This window comes from Crocodylus siamensis, chromosome 1, assembly GCF_052110815.1.
Source record: "Crocodylus siamensis isolate JL-2025a chromosome 1, ASM5211081v1, whole genome shotgun sequence".
NCBI lineage: Eukaryota > Metazoa > Chordata > Crocodylia > Crocodylidae > Crocodylus > Crocodylus siamensis.
The window spans coordinates 303,716,846-303,738,517 of NC_143395.1; the positions used below are offsets into that span (position 1 = coordinate 303,716,846).

General features: G+C 42.6%; 1 protein-coding gene across 3 annotated transcripts in view; it reads left to right on the forward strand.

Moving 5' to 3' along the window:
• Positions 1–4,546: 4,546 nt before the first annotated feature.
• SH3RF3 (SH3 domain containing ring finger 3) overlaps positions 4,547–21,672 on the forward strand; it is a 381,928-nt gene continuing 364,802 nt past the window's right edge. For all 3 annotated transcript variants that reach the window (XM_090021443.1, XM_090021453.1, XM_090021464.1), the window contains exon 1: positions 4,547–5,115. In XM_090021443.1, coding sequence (XP_089877569.1) covers positions 4,687–5,115 — 429 coding nt within the window. In that variant the 5' untranslated portion in view covers positions 4,547–4,686. The remainder of the gene's footprint in view (positions 5,116–21,672) is intronic.

Here is a 21,672-nt window from a genome sequence, read left to right on the forward strand (position 1 = left end):
TCCCTCCTTTCCCAGAAGAAGGACTGGTACATGGCTTGTTCGTACTTGTTGAGGGCACCCCAGACCAAGGAGGCTGTACAGCAGGGATATCTGCTGCTCTGAGCCCAAGAATCCAATGAATGTCAGCTCATACAAGGGTATAGGTTGTAGCCGTGTTGGTCTAATGACATAGGCAGACAAAGTTCTTTGGGTAAATTTGATATATTTTATTAGACCAACTCAAATAGTTGGAAAAAATTTTCTTCTTTACAAGCTTTCAGGCACAAATACCCTTTATCAGGCTGAGGAAACATCTGCAGTTGGTGTGTGCTCTTCTTAGACGGAATGAATAGTAAAGAAGCCAGAGGCTGGTAAGCATGCAAGAAATGCATGACTGGCTTTCTTTTTTTAATTTGGTGTGAAGAAAGTGCAGTGTAGAAGCAATGTATGATCTTTCGGAGGGGAGGTTCTATTTTTATCATATGACTCTCCTTCTGTCTTGTTATGCAGGAAGGTTAACAGAAGTATTATCAATGCGTAGACTTTGTGCTGGCAATTCTATCTATAGGCAAATGACTAGTATCAAATTCATATCTTCTAAGGATTGTAGAATTTTTAGAACAATTTTATGAGGTAAATACCTGTAAAGTGGTTTTTTTTTTCTGGTTGCAGAGATGGAGAAACTTGGAGAGGCCGGCACTGGCACTCATCATAGCAAGGTTCTGTCTGAATTGTGACACTTAATGGGATCTCAGCAAGGAGTGGCTCAACCATGAGCTCTAGAAAAAACTTTGGATATTAAAGCTGCGCATCTCTGATTAATTTTTCCTGAACATTGCACCTCTTCCCTGCCTTCTGGGGATATAAAAGCAAATTAAGATCTCCTTAGGAGTCACAGGAGTTACTCTGGATCTGTTCTAGTGTAACAAAGTAGAATCTGACCCAGAAACTTTGGTGTATTTGAGTTTCCACTTTGGACAGGAACTCTGAAATTCAGGAAGGAGTTACATATTTCCCTACATACCTTTCCAGTATTTTCTTCTCCCTCTCAAAGCAATGCAGGAGACCCTTAAACACTCTCCCATAATCATATTCCTGAGACTGACAGTTTCAGTTGCGTGCAAACCTGAGCCCTTGATACAGTACTTCATGTTTCTCTAGGCATCGGTATTATTTATAGTCTAAAATCTTTTATTGGATAGTTTAAATCTCTTTCTCCAAGGACAAGGGTTGGATTACTGACTATTACAGCAACAAATGGTCACCTGACTGCAGCAAGAACTTGTTTTCTTCAGGTTCCATGCTTATCCCTTTTATTTCAAGTTACAAAAGAGCAGTGATACTGGTGTTTTTTGTGTGTAGACAATTTCAACAACTCATTTTTTTCAAGGTGCTGAATATGTGCAATGCCGAATATGGAACTGTCAGAGAAGAAAGAGTCTCTCTTATTCTGCATGCACTCAAAGTCAAGTGTACAGTTATACAAGCAGACAGCAGAGTTGTACTTGATATTCACTGACATAGATTTCATGGAAAAAGTGGGGTTTTTTTATTTTTGGGGCGGTTTTTGAGAATGATTTGAGAGAGGAATGAGAAGGGTTTTGAAAATTGGGCAGTTCTTCCAAGCATGAAGATTGGTGCAGAAGAACACACAGAGTTGATACTGGGCAAGGAAAACCAAATTCTGACTGAGTCTGGTACTATTCATATTATAATATAGCGCATGAGAGAAGTCCCATTTTCACATCAGTGGGAGCAAGATTTGGTTCATACATTTCCTCTCTTAGTAATACAAAAATGAGAAGCTTTGAAGAAAGTTGGTCTTTGATTTCAGTAATAGGCTTTGGATCAGGCCCTTAATCCTCTTACCACCCAGATGCCCAGCTAGGTATTTTTTTAAGAAACACTTGTCTGGAAAGAGGAGGATCCTCCTGCTGTTTCAAGCTAGCTAAGTAGATTTCTGAATGCTTTATTCCAGGGAAGCTTTTGGCCACATCAGTTTCCTCTTTCCTTCTGCACCTAATACGGGCAGCAGAACAGTAACTCATTGAGAATGCAGTAAACTTAGGGTCTGGCTTCTTTTAGCAATGCATAGATAAACGTGTCTGTGGTCCAGCTGTTTTCCACCACTGCTTGCTTTGGCATGTGGTTAAATTAGATTCTGTCATAATAAAAAAATTAAAATGTATGCTTTAAACTAAAAAAACCCCAAACCCAGAGTGTGCAGAGCAGTGATTCTCAGCCAGGTGCTGTGAGATCCTTTTAAGTGTATTATGCAATATTAGGTGTGCAAACACTAAGCCCAGAGATTTCAAATAGGAATTCCTAGTGTCAATAACATTCTGACCTGTTGTGATCTTTCTGAGTTCCTTCCAATGGGAGAATTGCTCTAGTATTTTTCCATTATCAAAAAATGACTGAAAGCTAAGAGCTGTCATTTTCCAAGGGGGTGCCCTGAGTCTAAAGAGGTTGAAAACCAGTGGAGGAGAGAAACTAAGTGCTTGTCTTTATTTTATTGTTTTAATGAAAAAAATGAACTTAGGTTGTGTTAAATATTTAGGAGCCAAATTGAACTGTGGTGTCCTTTCAAAGCCAGTTTCAAAGGCCAGTCATTCAATAGCTTGTTTGGCTGCCTTAGATTCCCTTAGTGTTAGATTTAGATGTTATATTTCCGGGTAAAGTTAGAGTTAAATGTCCGGTTAAATGTATAATCATAGAATCGTAGGAAATTAGGGTTGGAGGGAATCTCAGAATGTCACCAAGTCCACCCCCCTGCTCAAATCAAGACCATTCCCAACTAGATCATCCCAGCCAAGTTTTTGTCTAGCTGGGTCTTAAAATCCTCCAAGGGTAGAGATTCCACCACCTCTCGGGTACCCCGTTTTACTGCTTTACTACCCCCTTAGTAAAGGTTAGGTTAGATAAAGATTTTCCTAATATCTAAGCTAAACTTCCCTTGCTGCAACGTGAGACCACTGCTTTATGTTCCTGCCCCCACTAAAAATGGCCTACCTCCATCCTCTTTCGAACCCCACTTCAGGTAGTTGAAAGCTGCTATCAAATCCATCCTCAGTCTTCTATTTGCAGACTAAATAAGCCCAGTTCCCTCAGCCTCTCCTCAGAAGTCATGTGCCCCAGCCTCCACCATTTTTGTTGCCCTCTGCCTGACTCTTTCCAACTTGTTCACATCCTTTCTGTAGTGGGGGCCCAAAACTGGGCACAGTACTCCAAATGTGGCCTCATCTGTTGGCAACACACCTACCAATGCAGCCCAGTATGCTGTTAGCGTTCTTCACAGAGGCACACCGGTAGCTCCTTTTCAGCTTCTTGTCCCCTGTAACTCCCATGTCCTTTTCTGCAGAGCTGCTGCTTAGCTCATCAGCCCCTGGCCTATACCGATGCATGGGATCGTTCTGCCCTAAGTGCAGGACTTTGCAGTTCTTATGTGCAACAAGTGACCCAACTCGATGGTGGTGGGTTTCAAAAGCCAGCCCTTCATCTTTCTGCGTGACTGCCCTAGCTTCTCTTAACGTTAAAGTTGCATTTTAGGTTAAACTCCAGCGTTAAACGTCTCCTGAAATGTATGAATGTGGAACAACTCAGCACATTCAACAGTGGGGTCCTTTCAAGGCAGGCTTTAAAGGGCAGCCCTTCATGGGGCCGCCTTAGCCTCCGTCAGACTCAGACATTCCCTTTCAGGCTCCGCTTGGTGCTAAATGCCCAGTGACCAGGCAACTAAAGCAGTGGTTCTCAACCTGGGACTCATGGGGAGGGGTGGCAAGAACATCCAAAAGGGTCATGAACGAACTTTAAAAATGGATTGTCTTTTAAAGGAGAGAAACGTGGGAAACCCGTGGCTTTTCCCTCGTGGCCTGCAAGGGGGCTATTTGGGGCCAGCCAGGCCCCACGCACCCGCCGGTGCCACACAGCGGGGGGCGGCTGGCCATCGGCAACATGGAAGAGGTGCATGGGTGCATGTGGTGGTGCACCCCCTGAGAGAAGCGGAGCTGCGGGCACTGTTTGGAGGTGGTCGCCAACTGCGAGTCAGTGCTTGTCATCCCCCTCACTACCGCCACTGCCTGTGGCCAGTTCACACTGGTGGCAGTGGGTCAAGGTCGCCCATGGGTATTTACAGCTCGGGCCCGGTACAAAAAAAAAAAAAAAAAGGGCTTGAAGTAAAGCAGGGAGCGGTCTCATGCAGGGGCAGCAGCGCCGGTGGAAAGGGCCGCTTGGGGGCGACCTTCTGCAAGGAATCTCCCCCCTCCGTAAACTTCGGCAAACTTCCCCCGCTCCTGCGGCGGGGTCGGGGGCAGTGCAGTGCGGGCGCGGCCGCCCCGCGCGGGGAGGGGTGGCGCCGAGCGGGGCGGGAGCAGCGCGGGCCGCGACCGCCGCTAGCACCGCCCCGCTCCTGCCTCCGGCTGCCCCGCGGGCTCGTGAGGGAGGGAGGCAGCGCGGTGCGGGCGGCGGCGGCGGCGGGGGCTCCCCGGCGGAGGCAGCAACGGCGCGGCGGGGCGGGCCATGAGGCGGTGGCAGCGGCGGCGGGGCCGGGCGGAGGCGGAGGCGGCGGCGGCGGCGCGGCGGCGGCGGCGCTGCTGAGGCGGCCCCCGGGGGCGCTGCGGCCGGCGCGGGACAGGTGCGCGCCCGGGGCCGGCCCCATGCGGGCGGCGGGGCGGCTGGGCTAGGGGCTGCTCGCGGCGCGGGGCGGCGATGGACGAGGCGTCGCTGCTGGACCTGCTGGAGTGCTCCGTGTGCCTGGAGCGGCTGGACACGACGGCCAAGGCGCTGCCCTGCCAGCACACCTTCTGCCGCCGCTGCCTCGAGAGCATCGTCAGCTCCCGCCACGAGCTGCGCTGCCCCGAGTGCCGCATCCTGGTGGGCTGCGGCGTGGACGAGCTGCCCGCCAACATCCTCCTGGTCCGCCTGCTGGACGGCATCCGCCAGCGGCCCCGGCCCGCCGCGGGGGCAGGCCCCGGCCCCATCACCCCCGGCGGCGGCGGCCGCGGCGGAGGGAGCAGCTCGGCGGCGCCCCCCGCCTACCAGCCCGCCGCGGCCAGCGCCTCCCCCGCCGCGGTCGCCGCCGCCGCCGCCAGCCTGCGGGAGCTCGCGGCCGCCAGCCGCAGCGCGCTGCTCGGAAAGGTGGGTGCAGCCCGCCGGGACCCCCTGCCCTGCCCCTTGTCCCTGTCCCGGCACACGCAGGGACACATGCACCCTGCACATGTCCCCCCCACGCACACACGTGCGCCCTACACACACACGCACTCGCTGCACACCCCTCCTCTACACACATGTGCACCTCACCTGCACACACAACTTACATGCATGTGCACCTAGCTCATGCGCACCGCCACACACACATGCACACATGCGTGTCAGGTACGTGTGTAAGTTGTGCATGCGCCTTGTACACATACAGATGCACTCTGCACACACACGCCCTGCATGTGCACCCGATGCACACACGCACCCTATATGCACATGTGCTACACCCACCTACACCCCTACATGCATCCTACATGCACACATTCATGCATCCTATATGCACATGTACATGCATCCTACACACATATATGTGCATCCTACACCCTGTTACACGTACTCTGCATGCACATGCGTGCGCACACACACGTACGCAAACACACATGTGCATGCACATGCACACACACCATATACTCCTCCCCTCCCAGAGGTGAATTCTTCTCCCCATCAGGGCCCTGTTGTCATCCTTCCCTTGCCCATCCTTGCTTTGTAACCCCTTTGGTTGCCCACAGCCAAGGGAGGCCTTAGAATCACTACATGGGACAGGAGTGAGCAACTCCCTCCAAAGTTGTCTGAGAAGGGGAAGAGGACCCTGCAGGATGGGGATGGGGGCTGCTGGCAACACTCGGGCAGTGCCCGCCTGAGCCTGGCTGTCCCTTGCCTGGGCAGCGCTCGCATTTCAGCATGGGGTGGCACAATTCATTTCTCTCCCTGCGGATGCTGCCTCATGGAGATTGCAGAGGTTGTTTGCTGTTGCTCTTGGCCTTCCTCAGCCTCTAAGGACCCCCTTGGCTTTAGGCTTTGTGGAAAACTAGAGCCTTTTTGGTGTCAGCTTGCCAGGGCTTCTAAAGTGACTGGTCTCTGAGGGCAGTGTGCTTGAGGCAGGCATAGACAATAGCGGCTAAATGCTCTCAAACTGTTATAATACCGTGCTGCATAATGAGCTTGCTTAGGAAAAGAAAAACCAACAAGGAACGTGCTTTGTCATCTCACTGCAAATCGTGTCGGGTTGGCTTGTCTCTGCTGTTAGATTTGAAGGTACATGTAGCTGTATGGATGTGTCATTCTGTACCCTAGCCTATGGAAGTGTCATTTGGTACCAAAATAGCTGTTCTAGACTATTACCATTGCTGTATCACTTCATTGTTTAAACATGATTTTTAAAAGAAACTGATTTCCCAGCATGATTACCTGTATACAAATCTGTCTTGCCACAATCGGGAGTCAATTTGGGGACCTTTAGTAAGTTTCTTTGTGCTTTGGGCCGTGGCTTGGAAGATGTGTGAAAATATTATTTTCTAAATTGTTCCTAGATGAAATGTATGAGACCAGTCTTGCTGTCATTTGAAGTAAAAGTAGGGAGTTCTTCCATGCAGTATAATGTAATAGGAGCATCACTCAGGATTGATGCTTGGCTGCTGCGAGGGAAAGTGTCTGATTTGCTGGTGTTACACCTACTTTTGCTGTGTGTGTAATTGAATGCATGAGTCAGAAGGGATGGAGATTTGGCTTCTGAATGCTTTAAGTTGCTCTCCTGGCTCCCTGACTACTGGAAGAATTTCCTTGTGTAAACAGGATCCCTGAGCGGCACTAAAGTGGCATAAATACTCTGTGCTATTCCACTACCAGGCTGTGACAGAGGGAGGCATAGCAGGGCATTGCTGTGTCTTGTTGATATTTAGTTGCTTGACTATCCCAGTGGAGCTGTAGGCTTTAAAACATATCTTTAGATTGGAAATCAAACAGCTCTCAATTGTGACGGAGTTTGACATGGCTCCCAGACTGAAGGAATACAAAAGGTGAATTAAAACCAATCCTCACCAATTCCTCCAGCTCTATGATGTGCGTGTCAGCTGCAGTTGAGGACCTAGCTCTGTGTCTCCCTGTTATATAGGATAAATACTTAGGAAACATTTACTTAGTCCATTAATCCTGCAGTTAAGGGTAATCTTATTAGTTGTTTCTTCAGTTTGTGGGGTGGGATAAATCCAATTGCACACAGATTCAAAATCAACCTCCTCTTCAGAACCATGATCCCCAGTAGAGTGTGATTCATTTACTACATAAAAATAAAATTGCACTTTTTGTACAATATTGCAGTGCATGTTAGAAGGAACTTGCAATCAGCTGTCCAATCTCACTCCTTTTGAAATCAGTGGCAGGGGTTTTAGTGACTTACATGAGAATGGGATTAATTCCTCCCTGTTGTTCAATATTATGTAATTTGATATAAAAAATTTCATTTGAATCTTTACTAGAAGGTCTTGGAAAAGAAGCAGCTGAAGAATTAGAGTTGTTTCTTACCTCTAATGTCATATATTTAAAGATGCATGCAATTACTTTTTAAAGCTACATAGATTCTGTTTTACCATATTTTAGCATGGAGGCAGGCAGAAGGTCAGGGCTGAGGTTTCTTGTGTAGCCCTAATAGACATTTCAGTTAGTTAACTTTATTTTTTTTGACAAAAGTGAGTGAGGATTTCCTTGGGACTCATTCCAGGGTTTTGTAGTTGTGCATGCAGGAAATGATGGGGAATTTTGTAAATATGTGTGGTTTTTGCTTGGTTCTTTTTTGATAAGTGGTAGTGTAAGAGTGGTGTGGTAGCTGTGATGGTCCAGAAAGACAAGAATTTCTTAGGATGATATCTTCTATTGGAACCAAATGTGTACTTGGGATAGCATTAGACAAGCTTTTGAGTGTAAGACCTGCATTTGAAAGCTTGTCCTACCTCTTTAATTGGACGAATTGTGTAGTTGGGATAGATATTATCCTAAGAAATCCTTAACTTTTTATTTTTATTTTTATTTGTAATAATTGCCATTTTGAAATTTGACTGTGAAGTATGTTTTTGGGCGTTTTTTTCTAATTTTTTTTTAGGAGGGATGGGGAGAGGATAGGTCTTTATATATTAGGTAACATATGCTACCTTGATGATCTAGTATTTTAATGATCCCCACTAATTCACTTAAAAAAATAGCCCTCCATCTTTAGGAACTATTCAGTTACTTAAGGATAGGCACGTTACTTCATGATTTCAGAGTAACTCTTGTGAACAGACTTTATGAATTATATAGCTAAAAATACTGTGTACACTGATTATGAAACTGTTTTGATCATGTGACTATTTTGATTGGGAATACTCTGTTCTTATGGAAACTGGGAACCACTGTGGGCCCTGAACAAGGTTCTACAAATATATAATAAACTGGCATCTCTACCATGAAGAATTCATAATCTAAGGCCAGGTACAGACATTACACTTTTACTGGTACAAGTGGTCGGAAACTGGTCTACACCCATAACAGAACAGAAGTTCAGTACATGTAGACTGGTTTAAAAATGGCTGGCCTAAGCACACATAGACAGCACACACAGACTGGTCTAGGATTTGCCCCCCTCCCCAAGGACAAACGTGTGTTCTGTTTGCTGCGATCTAAACTACATTGATTACAGAAAACTGTGTAACTTTAGATTGATTCTGCCTTGGGCTAACTTGCCTAAGTGAAACAAGATGCAGTAGGTGAGTGTGGTACACAAGTTTGTGACAGGGAGACTAAAATAACTAATTGTGGTAGGAACACATGATTATGTAGTCTGCATGCATTATTTGCAGGCTTGGATTTTTAGTTCTATTACTATCAAAGATTATTTTTTTAAGATTATCAAGTCCCTATTGTAGCTATAAACAAAATGTGTTGCACAATAAAGCACATGTTAATGTAGAAACACATTATACAGCTTTTACAAGGGTGCTTACTTTGACTGACCAACACTTTCATGCTGGTATTTTTCCTCAACCCTCTTTATCTATCTCAACTTGATAGAAGATAATAATATGGCTCACCCTTAGAGTCACATTCTGGCTTTTATGATTAACGACTACAGTCTTTTCCCTTGCTTCAGCTAATGAGTGCCTGAGCTGAGTGCTTCCATGAAGCTGTTTGTTTAGCCTTTTGAATGACCTCACAGTTTTATCTTGGAAATCAATGCAATGTTCCTGATCCTTACAAGGTTTATTACAGTGAAAGAAAGTCTGAACTAATCTGCTTTTAAAAAAGCAGCAGGGGAGAGTAATCCTCCTTAGAGCTGCTGAGACAGCTGACTGCCAAGCTTTCCTGAAAACAAAATACAGCACCTCTATCTGTGTTAAACAATGGATGGTATAGAAGTGCTTTAAATTAGGCTTTTAGCAGCCTGACTGTAAAACACAGTTATGTCTGTTCTTTATGTTAAATATGTCTTTGACACCTTGCCTGTCTTGAACATTGTCAAGTGGTTTCTTACTTCAGCACTTACTCTAGACTTAATTTTCTCAGAGTTGAAGTGTAGATTAAGTGCAAATTACACTACAGGTTTCCCTTGCTCTATGTGGTACATATATTCCTGTCCTTGTACAGATTTCAGTCACTTTTATTTTGGGAGGTGCAGTATCAAAAATGAGGCATGATTACTTTTATTTAGGAATGAACGCAGTTTGTAGGTATAGTTGATTGAACTTGGAAGGGCTACAGTCAAAGCTCTATCAATAGCTATAGTTGATTGAACTTGGAAGGGCTACAGTCAAAGCTCTATCAAGGGCTACAGTCAAAGCTCTATCAAAATTTATTATGGCTAAGAAGATCCCCAGACTGAAAAGTTGGATGCAGAGGTGTGTTCTGTCAAAATTTTAATTAATCTTAAAAGAAAGAGAAAAATCAGTTAAAGCCTTGGTGGAGAAACTCATGCTTTACTATAGTATTCATACACTTAGGGCAAGGTTTTTAATTTTTTTTAAAAAATATTTTCTTCCCTGCACCCCCCCCAATTTCAAATTGTGTTTTTCAAACTCACAATGGTTACTATAAAGTGAATAAATCTGGGACAGAACTGCGGGTTTTTTATACTGCTTTATCTTCTCTTCAGCAGCTATTTTTCAACAGCCTTATAAATAGTTAATAACATTCTACTGAGAGTGCTGAAGCCTAGCCCAAAAGGGAGTTGTTATGACTTGGAATTGCACATTTATTTCTAGGATTGGCCAAACTCTAGAAATATTCAAGATATCCTAGGGTATATGGTGGAATTTGTTGCTTTAGAGCTTTGGAAATGACTTTTACCTGTAGAGTATATCTTAATGAGACGCATTGGATTCTGTTCACATTTAATTGTGTGACCTTGGACAAGTCATTTACCCTCTCTTTGCTTGAGTTTTAGTCTATAAAAAAGATGATAGTGTATTTCCCACCTTTGTAAAGTGTTCTGGAGTAATCTGATTAAAGATGCTACGTAAATGCCAAGTATCATAGGTACTTTATTATAAAAGGGCTTGGAGCGGACAGAGTGCACAAGAAGAATAAAGGAGAAGGAAGCTCAGAGATGGGTAGAAAGGATGCCCAAGGGGAGAGTGGTTTATAATGGCAGCTCTATTACATACAAGGTTATACTATATTGGCTCTTCTGCTTGCAGTTGCATATAGAACTGAGTAGGAAATTCAGAATTTTTCAGAAGTGACTCCCTTATTCCTAAGATTTTGATTTTTTTCTTAAAATTTTAAGAAATTGTATGGGGGCATCAGTCAGGTAACAGCTAACTACCAAACAGCTATGTGCACATGACTCGGTGTCAAATTCCGCAAGACCAGAGTACCACCACATACCTCAATGCCTTTTGTTCTACACATCTTTGACTTGTCTTTTCTAACATATACATTGCCAATATGTCCAGCAAGCAAAAAAGATTTACTAGATTTTATCAAATTAGTAACATCTTCAACATATGTAATACTTTTTCACCTCATATGATTCCAAGGCTGTTGAATAACAACGTTGTCCTTTATAACTCACCTTTTGTCTGAAGAGCGCAAAGCCTCTGAGAAGAAAAAGTGTTATTAACTGAGGTTTGCAGAAGGGGAATTCAGTGTTCCAAATATTGATGCTGCTTGTTCAAGGTCAGTGGTAGAGCTGCGGATATAAACAATAGACAGCATTTGGAACAGTACCTACAACAACAAAACATTTTGGGTAGTTCTTCCTGTTAAGACAGTGTGAGAGAGAACAAGTGCAGTTAACACATCATTTAGTGCAGTGCTGGAAGGCACTCGGATACTAAGGAGATGAGTGTGATATATGAACAGATATAGAAGAGAATGCACAAATGGGGCAGAACACTGATGCTTGCCGAGTTGTGGAATAACTGACATTTACCTGGTTTTTCATTGCATGGTTTTTTAATATGTCAGATTTGTAGGGCAAACATCTGCAGTTGACAAGCCTCTTCTCCTATAAGAAAGCTCAGTACCCTGGGATTTTTTTGAATTTCTGCTAGTGAAAGGAGTAGCTTTAAATTGTGGCCATGGCTCCACGGGAGAAACTTCACAGACGATTTACTGAAGCAACATTTTATTTGGATGTCAAGAGCACATCCAAATACTTTCTGTTTGTGTGGTCAAACTTGAGCCTCCTGTAGAGTGAAAGTTGAAGTAATGCTGCAGTACTTTGCTTTTCTTCTGTCTGTATGGATATTTTTCTATGAGGGTTGCTCGGCTTGAGGAACCAAATATTTGCATTTCCGGATCTTGGAGGGCTAGTTATTCTTGGACGACAAAGGGTTTTTTTAAAAGGATTCTCAAAGCTTGGCTTAACATTTTATGTATCCAAATCTCACACCTTGTACCTTACTGTCTTCCTGAGATACTTAAGGCAGGCAAGGTTCTTTGGGTAACTGTGATATCTTTTATTAGACCAACTAAATAATTGGAAAAAGATTCTTTACAAGCTTTCGGGCACAAACACACTTCTTCAGGCAAGGGTGACTCTGCTGATGCTTTGAGTTCTCCCTAAAGGGCATTCTTTAGACCACGAAAGCTAACCTGTATCTTAAAGCATGTTTTAAAAAAAAACAACAAGAAACTCTGGGGATTTCATTTGCATTTTTATGTCCCAATCCCATTAAAGAGCGAAAGCTGTGGCAGCATAAGCATGTGTGTTGAAGCACAAGGGGGAATGCTGAGGAGATGAATCAGATGAATTCACAATACCCAAACCATTATATATTCAAGAATGTTGTTGTTACAGATGCCAACTTTAAATCCATTTTTTTTTTTTTTTTGCAATGCTCCCTCCCCTGCCCTCCCCCCAAAAAACCAACCCCAAGATGAAACAAAAAGCCAACCAAATTGTTTTCAGGTATTGATATTACTTTTGAGTAATAGGGAAATGTTTGAGGTTTGAAGTGTTTTTGTAGCGGTGATTGTCCTAGAAGTATATATGAGGTGAAGATTTTTGTGTTATCTTTTACTGGACCATCTGTACAGTTGGGAGAGTTGCTAGACAAGGTTTTTGGACATCAAGTGCCGTTTTTCAGGTGACTTTGATATTAGATTAATTTTGATACGTTTGATGAATTAGACATGGAATATTGTTGATACTTTCCTTGGAGTTTACTTTGGATTACAATCACTAACAGTAGTCTGGGTCAAAGTGAACATAGAATAAAGAGAGCCGTGGAAGGACTTGGAACACTGGCTATACTTAACCAGTGTATATAGTTGCTATATTTGTCTGTGAATCACTGGTGACCACGCTAACAGAAACTGTAAGCGATGGTACTGGAAACAACGGTTGCCAACTTGTTTGGCCAGGTAAATAAAATCTTTAAAGTGTGATGAATAGTATCAGTACTACTAGGACTATAGTACATTCTTCTCAATACTTCATGTTTAGGTGTATCAGCATTTAGTTAATGTTGCTCAGTAAACAGCTGCTTGGTCAATCTAAGTTAGCGTACCTACTGCACAGATAGGTGTTCTAAATGTAATGGGTGTGCATACCCTTATAAGCTACCTCCAATAACATTATTGGTGGTTTTTCTCATTTGGGAGGCAGGCTGACTCAGGAGGGGTCTATGATTAATTTAAGTAGTGAAAAAGAGTCTTAACGAAATAGCCTAGCAAGTGGTAAATGGAGAAAGCTGCATGACCTTGGATCTACCTCAATTCTTGCTGCTTCCAGGAAGAAAACCAGAGGTACTACTGTGCAATGTAGGAGCAGGATGCTTTTCTGCTGTCCTGGCTCGTCTATTTTCAGTATTTTTTTCTTTTGGCTTTTACAAATCATGTCTTTTCTTGGTGTTACTGATCCCTTGATCCTTATAATCAATTGACACTGTCATACAGTAGTAACACTTGCACTCCTGTTTGGTCCTCTGTGCAGAAAGTATCCTTTTTTATTGCTCCAAGAAAATAATGAATATTTTCTTTAAATATATTTAAATACATTAAGAAACTTTAACTGTGTGTGTAACTGCGCACTTAACGTGCAGTCACTCACTGGTTGAATGAAATCATAGAGTAGTCTATCGCAGGCTTGATGGTTTTAATTCTTTTTAAAAGACTAGTTTAAAAATAAAATTGCATATAAATATCTAAGTACTTAGGTTAAACTTAGTAGATTTGGATTTTAATACCTTTGTTCTGTTCCTTGTAAATCTTTAGATTCCAGTCTGGATTTTTATCTTCCTGTTTTATCAGCATAGTTTTGATTTTAATGTGATTTTCATTGCCCTGTTTTTTGTTTTTGTTTCTGGCTATGGAATGGCAACATTCTTTGAAAAGTCTGTTCACCTGTGAAAATAATACTAAAATGTCCACAGTATATCACTATCTTGTCCTGCTCTGAAGATGACAGAGTTAAGTAAGCGTATATGAAGATGGATCAAGAGAGAACATTATGGTACATATTAATTTTTAAAGAAATAAATGGAGTACTGTTTTCTTTTATTCTGTTAATAACTTGGTGTTGTTTGATGAAATGAGACTTTAAATTGGAATTCTCACATATGCGTGAGATGATTATCAGGAATGGAAGTGTTCTTTTAGATGTAAAACTATTTCCTGTTTTGATGCACACAAATAGCATCTCATTTTGGAGATGCCTTGATGGCATCAGGTTAGTGAAGCACTTGCTCCTCTGTCTGCTGTCAGCTGGGGTTTGATTTACCGTACAAGTGAAATAAATGCTGTTTGTGGTTTAGCGGGAGTGTATTTCCATGTGTATAGTTAGTAATTATGGGAAGAGATTTGTGCTTAGAATGTCTCTCCATTATTAGAACAACATGCAAAAGACACTGACTTGATCAAGTTAGCATTAATATTTCTTTTCAAGCCTTTCCAAAACTGGGTACAAAATCATGCATAATTTTCTTTTGTGAATTTTAAAATGACCTGCTTGCATGAGAGGATAAACCTGGTTTTCAGTTTAAGAAAATGTTCATACTGAACAGAGTGCTAGCTAGATTGCTATCAAAATGCTAATGACTAGCACCACCTCTTCAACTCTTGTCTGAGAGAGAACTAGAATAAACACTGCCTATGAATAATATTGATTTTAATATGATTAATATTTCAATGAGCTTTAAGGATCTTTTGCCTGGTGGGTGGAAGTTTGATACTTTATTTGAAGTGGAGGTTGAAGGAGGTAGATATTATATCCCTTTTGTAGCCAAAAATATTGTAACCCTACCAAAACAAGAAATGGGGTGAGCTTGGGATACTTCATTTTGTTCTTTTTATAAAGAAGCCAATGTGTGTGTTCTGTAATTTTTTTCTAAACAGATAATTAAACTTCTGTTAAGTATGAGGGATAATATTATTTAATGTGTGTTTATTTTAGATTCGGTTTCAATTAATTTAGCCTAAAACCCCATTTTTTGAGTTAATGTAGTGAAGACAGTTTTATGTTTTTTATTTGTAATCAGGTGATTTTAGGCTACCTAACTGCTTATACACTATGAAAGGCTTATTATTGTAACTTATCAGTTTGCCACATTTTTATCTGCTTAACCACACCAATGTATTTTCTTTTTACATTGGTTATTTGAACATAATGCGTATAGAATTTTAGTCTTTTCATTCTTTATTTCAGGTGATTTTTCTTTTTCATTTTCTTTACCATACATAGTGGATCACTTCTGTTATCTATATCATGTTTTGTATTGGTTCTTTGTACAATGTACAACCATGCAAAGTTTCCAGGAGTTTCTTTGTTTCTTACTATGACAAAGGTGACAGGCTCTTTGGATGGGGAAGAGCAGTGGATGCAATATGTTTTGATTTAGCAAGACTTTTGACACCGTCTCCCATGGCAGTCTCATGAGTAAACTAAGGAAATACAGACTAGATGAAAGCACTATGAAGTGGATATACAACTGGTTGGATCCTTGTGCTCAAAAAAGAATCATCAATGGCTCAATGTCTAGTTGGGAGAAGGTATTCTCCAGGGGTCTCTCCTGGGTCCAATATTGTTTAATGTCCTCAGTAATGAGTTGAAGGATGGGATTGAGTGCATGCTTAGGAAGTCTGCAGATGACACCAAGTTGGGTGGAATCGAAGACACTCGGGAGGATATAAGTAGGATTCGGACCTGGATAAAGTAGAAAAATGGTCCAAAATCAATCTGATGCAATTCAACAAGAACAAATGCCAAGTCCTTCACTCTTGACAGAATGATCCCATGCACACAGACTTGGGGAAGGACTAACTAGGTTGCAGTACTGCAGAAAAGGATATGGGGTTTACAACGGACCATAAACTGAATATGAGCTAGTATTGTACTCTTGTTGCAAAAAAGGTCTAGAAAATACCTCGCTGTATTAATAGGAGTGTTACCTTCACATAAAGGGAAGTGATTCTCCTGTTCTGTTGTGCCCTGGCTAGACCTTACCTGGAGTATTGTGTCCAGTTTTGGATCCCTCACTTCAAGAAAGATGTGGACAAATTAGAAAGACTCCTTCAGAGAGTGACAAAAATGATCAGGATGGGAGGGGCAGAGGCTGCTGGGGGTGACTCTGTCCCTGACCTGGGCTCAAGTTTGCAGCAGTCTCCTACTCCCCACTTCACTTTGTCGGTGAATATAAGATGAGAGGCTTTTTTCCTCATGCTGCTTGGAGGAAAAACCCTCATCTTATACATGAGTAAATATGGTAAAGTGTTGTCTTCTAAGACCAGAATGCAAAACATCTGACTTATTTCCAGGTAAAAGTAGTCAGGTAGAATTGTAAAAACTGACTCGCTAACAGCTTTTTACTATTGAAAAATCAGTATGTCTTCTAAAATAAAAAGTACGGTGGTGACAGTTTGCAAGCAGAAAGGGAAGTTTAAACACTCCTGACTTGCACTTTTCCCATTCTTATGGTAAAGAAAAATCTTCAATTTCCAGAGGTGCTGAACTACTTTTATATGTAGTAATGTCTAACTGAACATAAAGGATGTCATTATGGTCAGTAATAAGTGAAGAGAAACAAACATGCTTCATATAGGTGTGGGCTTGAAAGGATTTGATAGCTATAATAATATTAAATGGATGAGAATTGTATCTTTTGGAAGAAGTTGTTTTGAGGAATCTGTTCTAAACAAGGTTACCACCTTGAAAACTAGCAGAAGGCAGGGCAGGGTAGCACTTTAGAAACTAACTGTGTCCTGCTCCTGCCTTTGCCTGTCTTCAACTAACATGGCTACTGTGCTATTCCAACTCCTCTACTCAAAAACTGTGAGAGTTGGTGATAGTTTTAAGAAAATACCATCTCTAGTTCTTTTTCTCATTTTAAGTAGTTACTCCAGTCAAGTACCCCAAGAACAAGAACAAACTTCAGCAGCAACAACATAAGTCCAGCCAAGGGAAGGACTCTGTATCATCACTCCCTTCCCAAAATGTTCCTTAGTTTACCTGGACTGCCAGAAATTGGATACAGATAGAAACAGCTGCAGAAGTAGGGTACACATACCTGTAAGGCCGTCTGATTTGCCAATGTCTGGTCCTCTTCTTTCAGTGCCTCCATCCATCCACCTTCCAGGATTCCAATGTGGAAAACCTGCAAGTGTACTGAAAAACATCTAGGGCAAGTCCAGGGATTGAACTGATGACCTCCAATAAGCATGGAGATTTACAGCTTGTGCTTTCTAACTGGGAGCTATTGCAGACTTCCGTTTTTTCTTTGGATTGGTTATGGAGAGGGACAGACAACACACCCACAGTTTACTAGTGGGCAGTAGACTACTGATGATTATCTTGGATTCTGTCCCTGGCTTTAGGAGATGAGTATGATTTTTAGTGATTAGTGAGAAAATAACCCTAACCCATTTGTTCTCTGGGAAAGGGAGTGTGGAGCAGTGGAGAAGTCTGGGAATTGCGAAGTTGGAGATTTAGGTTCTCTGTTTATAGTGACTTTTGCATGGGCTTCTCCAGGTGGTGGAAAAGGAGTATTCATCAGCTCTTCCTGGACTGCCTTCTAGATTGGGATTCTTGGTGGTAACAACTGATAATAAGAGTCAGAGGTGCAGAAGGCAGCTCCACAAAGCACAATTCCAAGAGATCAGTTTATACTAACTGTGCAATTTTTAGGTATTTTGGAAGTCTGTAGCAGGGAGACCAGATTAAGTGGGCCTGTCTTTTTGCAGCTATACATTTTTGTGTAGTCAGGTAGAGGTTTTTCATCATTATTCCTTTCCTTTTTCATGTCCTTGTGACAAAGTATTTAGCAGAATTCACAGATTTGTTGGCATCTGGCAGGGCCATGCCATGAGTGCTTTGAACTTACTATCTTTGTGCTGTCAACTGTGCCCCTTAACACCCCCCCCCCAGCCCTCTTCATTATTGACTAAGGGTGACATTTTTAAAGAGCCCAAATCAAATTAAAAAAAGGAGACACACTAGAATGAGAATGCAATTTAAGTTTTCAAAATACTGAAAAGTTTTAGAAAACCATAGGTTTTATCTCTATGTAAACTAATGACTTAAAGATGAAAGCTCCCACATTTCATTATCACCTATCTGAGGGGTGGGCAAAATGTGGCCTGGGGGCCACATGTGGCCTGCCAGGCCATTGTATCTGGCCCACGAGGCCCCTAAAAATTTAGAAAATTAATATTTATCTGCCCCCGGTTGCCTGTCATGTGGCTCCTGGTGGCTTGCCAAAACTCAATAAGCGGCCCTCTGCCTGAAAAAATTGCCTGCCCCTGACCTACCTGAATCCATATTCTTTCTGTCTAAGGCAAAATAGATGCTCATTGGCACACATTGAAGGCTGATGACACCTGCAGGTGATGACACTGACCAGCATTGACATGTCAATGTTTAAATTCAGACAAGTTGGTAGCATCTGACTTAGGACAGTAAAAATATATATGTATTGTCTTTTCTGAAGAACATCTGCTGAGCAGAGTAAAATTATTTTCTGTAGTTGCTGTGATATTGAACTGCTGTGATATTCTTTTCTTTGTGATTAGCAAAGGATAAAAGAGGCATTGGTCCTTGGTAGTACCGACTAGACATGTGGGCTAAAAAGAGTAGAAGTCTCCCTGTTGAAAGGATGAATAAGTTATTTTTTTGTTCTTTTCCCTCCTCCTCCTTCACCTCGGGGAGTGGGGAATTATAAAGATAAGAATGAAACAGATATATTGTCAATGCTGTCATAGGGGTCATGTTAGAGAGCCTAAGGAACCTATTACTCTTTAAGATTATGGCTCCATTTCCGGTGCTGTGAGGAAGGTAGGTAGGCATTAGCGGTTGTATTGAGCAGTAGTACAACAGGACTCAGCAAACCAGTTTTAGGAATCCTACTGCAGAGAAGAATGCCCTTCGTAAGAAATAAAACTCCAGGAAAGGAATTTGAATAGTTTTGCTTCAGTGACCTGGCACAAATATTACCCAGAATAATGGCTTGTATTGATGGGATTGCTGTGTTTCTTCCCTTCAGCTCTGCTGGATGGTGGTCTTTTTGCTCTGCTTTCCGCAAAGGGATTTGGTTTTCTTTTACATGTTTATCATCTTCATGCTTACAGAACTGAAAGGAACCATTTCACTTGTGAGTTAACTATCACACTAAGAGGTAATGTAGAAACCCTGAATCTCCATCTCTGGGCTACCTATGTACTTGGATTGTCTGGGGCTTGACCAGCCCCTAGTGGAAGGGAAAGCACCTTTACTGCAACCCTATGTTGCTCATGTATAGCCGAGACTAGGCAAAGTGCAACATGCTCCGTCTTGTATGTTTCAGGACCTCTCTTACATTAGAGTTTGAAGGAGGTCTAATGTAGATCTGTTCCTGCCTCTCGGGATTCAGGTTTTTTTAAATGAATTTTTGTTTGTTGTTTGGTTTCCTAATATTAAATGGTCAGAAACCTAACTGGAATGCCACTGTTATCCCATTTCCTTTTCTTGTTCTCGCTTTTTTGTGGTTGGTGCATTTACATATCATATACCTACTAAGGTTTTATTCTTCATCTGTGATGGCACTGACATGAAAAGCAACTAAATACAATATTCCATAATTCTGTCCTATGTGAAGCACCAGCTTTAATGCAGAACAGTGATTGTATTACAAGTCTGATGTGCCCTCAGTACCACTATGATATGTGGAATAATGGAGACAGCAGACTATTTGAAAGTTCACTTCATGAAAATTGGTTTTTTGCCTTTTTTTTTTTTATCTGCAGTGCACCTTATTCATATTTACGGCCACAGGGATTATCATCCTCCTTAAATGTCCTTATTTGATAAAGAGTTAGCATTTCACAGCATGGGATCTGGTATGGACTTCAGTGCATTATCCTGAATTCAGTTAACTAGCTTTGGCTTCATTTGCCCTGTAAATAGTATAAATATCTCTAAATTATTAATTTGTTTTCTCTGAACAGTAGTGACTGCTTATAAATATGACTGTTACATACTCAGTACTTGCAAGGTACCTGGTATTTATAATAAACATTGTTTTGTTTTTCTTTATTGAGTAGCAGCTCCATTATTAATGCTGTGGTCACTTTTTCAGCTGAAGTGGAATTTATATCCCTTTGACAGGCACAGGGAACGCCCCCCCCCCCCCCCACCAGTGATAACCTAAATCTCACTGTTTACTTTTCAGGTAGATAGACTGTTTGAGAGACTTCTGCACTATATGAATCTGATTTTAAAATGACTCTAAAAGGTACAGGAATGGTGCCTAACATTTTCTGTTATTCCATATAAAATTACTGTTCCCCCCCCTTCCTCTCTGTCCCCACACAAAATTGTTACTTTGAAGTAAAATTGTCAGGAACCCAGGAAATAGTTAAGGCTGCATGTCTCAACAAACTACCAAAGCCACCTCTTTGCCTGGACAGAATCACAAACACTATATGGTGGTTTTACAGCTTCAGTCTCAGGTCAGTACATATCTATTCCCATGTGCAGTGGAGGCACATAGGGGGTGCATGTGCACCCCCTTAGAGCACCGGTGTACCCCCTGACAGGCTGCGCTCCCCGCTTAGGCAATGGGCAGGGGGAGCAGTTGGGAGTGCCGGCCAGGGAGTAGGAGCGCTGGATGAAGTGCTGTGGCTACTTCTAGGAGTGCCATGGCCACTTCCAAGAGCTCCGGGGCTGCTTCCTGGTCAATGTGATTGGCTGTGGGGGGACCCCCTGGTTTCTGACTGGTTGCTGAGGGGGCATGTACCCCCCTGACTAAAGTGGCACCAGTCGCCTATGCCCATGTGTTGTTTGGTCACCATCTTAATTGTTTCTTTTTTTATGTACTCTAACTTCATGATCAGGACACATGAAGGTTGTATGTGTAGATACCCACATGTCCGTTGACACCTGGACCATGGGTGTCCACACAGCCACAAAACTTAATGCCATAACATATTCAGCTTGTCTTAGGAGATGCTTTCATGGATGTATAGTCCCAGTATATAGTGGTATTGAGCCAGAGTAAACACTGGGCATTGATTGCCTGCATCATGCTATTCAGAACTAGGTAAAATTATTGTATGTCAGACTATAAAGAGCAGTATAGGTAACATGATCATTATTTGGTTAAGATTCTGGCATTCAAGATTTTTCTGAGAATTGATGAAATGTAGGGCTGTGCGAAATTTCAACAGCCATTTCATTTCAGAGGTGTTTTGGGGCCCAAAAATGCAGAATCTGGATTGAAACAAGGTTCCAAAACATTTTCGAAATGAAATGAGGCATCCAAAATGTTTTGGAAATATTTTGGAAAATGTCAGCGTTTCAGAGCCAGGCTTGCAGGGAAACAGCTGTATGCTGCTGCCCTGCTATGCAACTTGGCTCCGCAGGGAGCAGAGATCTGCACTAGAGGTCTCCTTGACCCTACTGCCTGCCCCATGCCGCCTCAGCGATGTGGGGCTGCATGAGGTGTGCAGCGGCAGTGAGGAGACCCCAGTGCAGATCTCTGCTCCCTGCAGAGCCAGGTTGTGCGGCAGGGACCAGCAGGCTTACTCGCTTCTCTGTGCTGCTTCCCTGCTCCGCAACCCAGTGTAACAGGGAGCAGAGATCTGTGTGGGGGGTCTACACGGAGACAGAGCCTAGACGGAGGGAGCAGCCCTCCCCCACCCCCCGACAAGCCACCCATGGTCCCGTCCTGCTCCCCACCGGGGCCCTGCATCCCCCAGCCCTGCAGCCCTGCC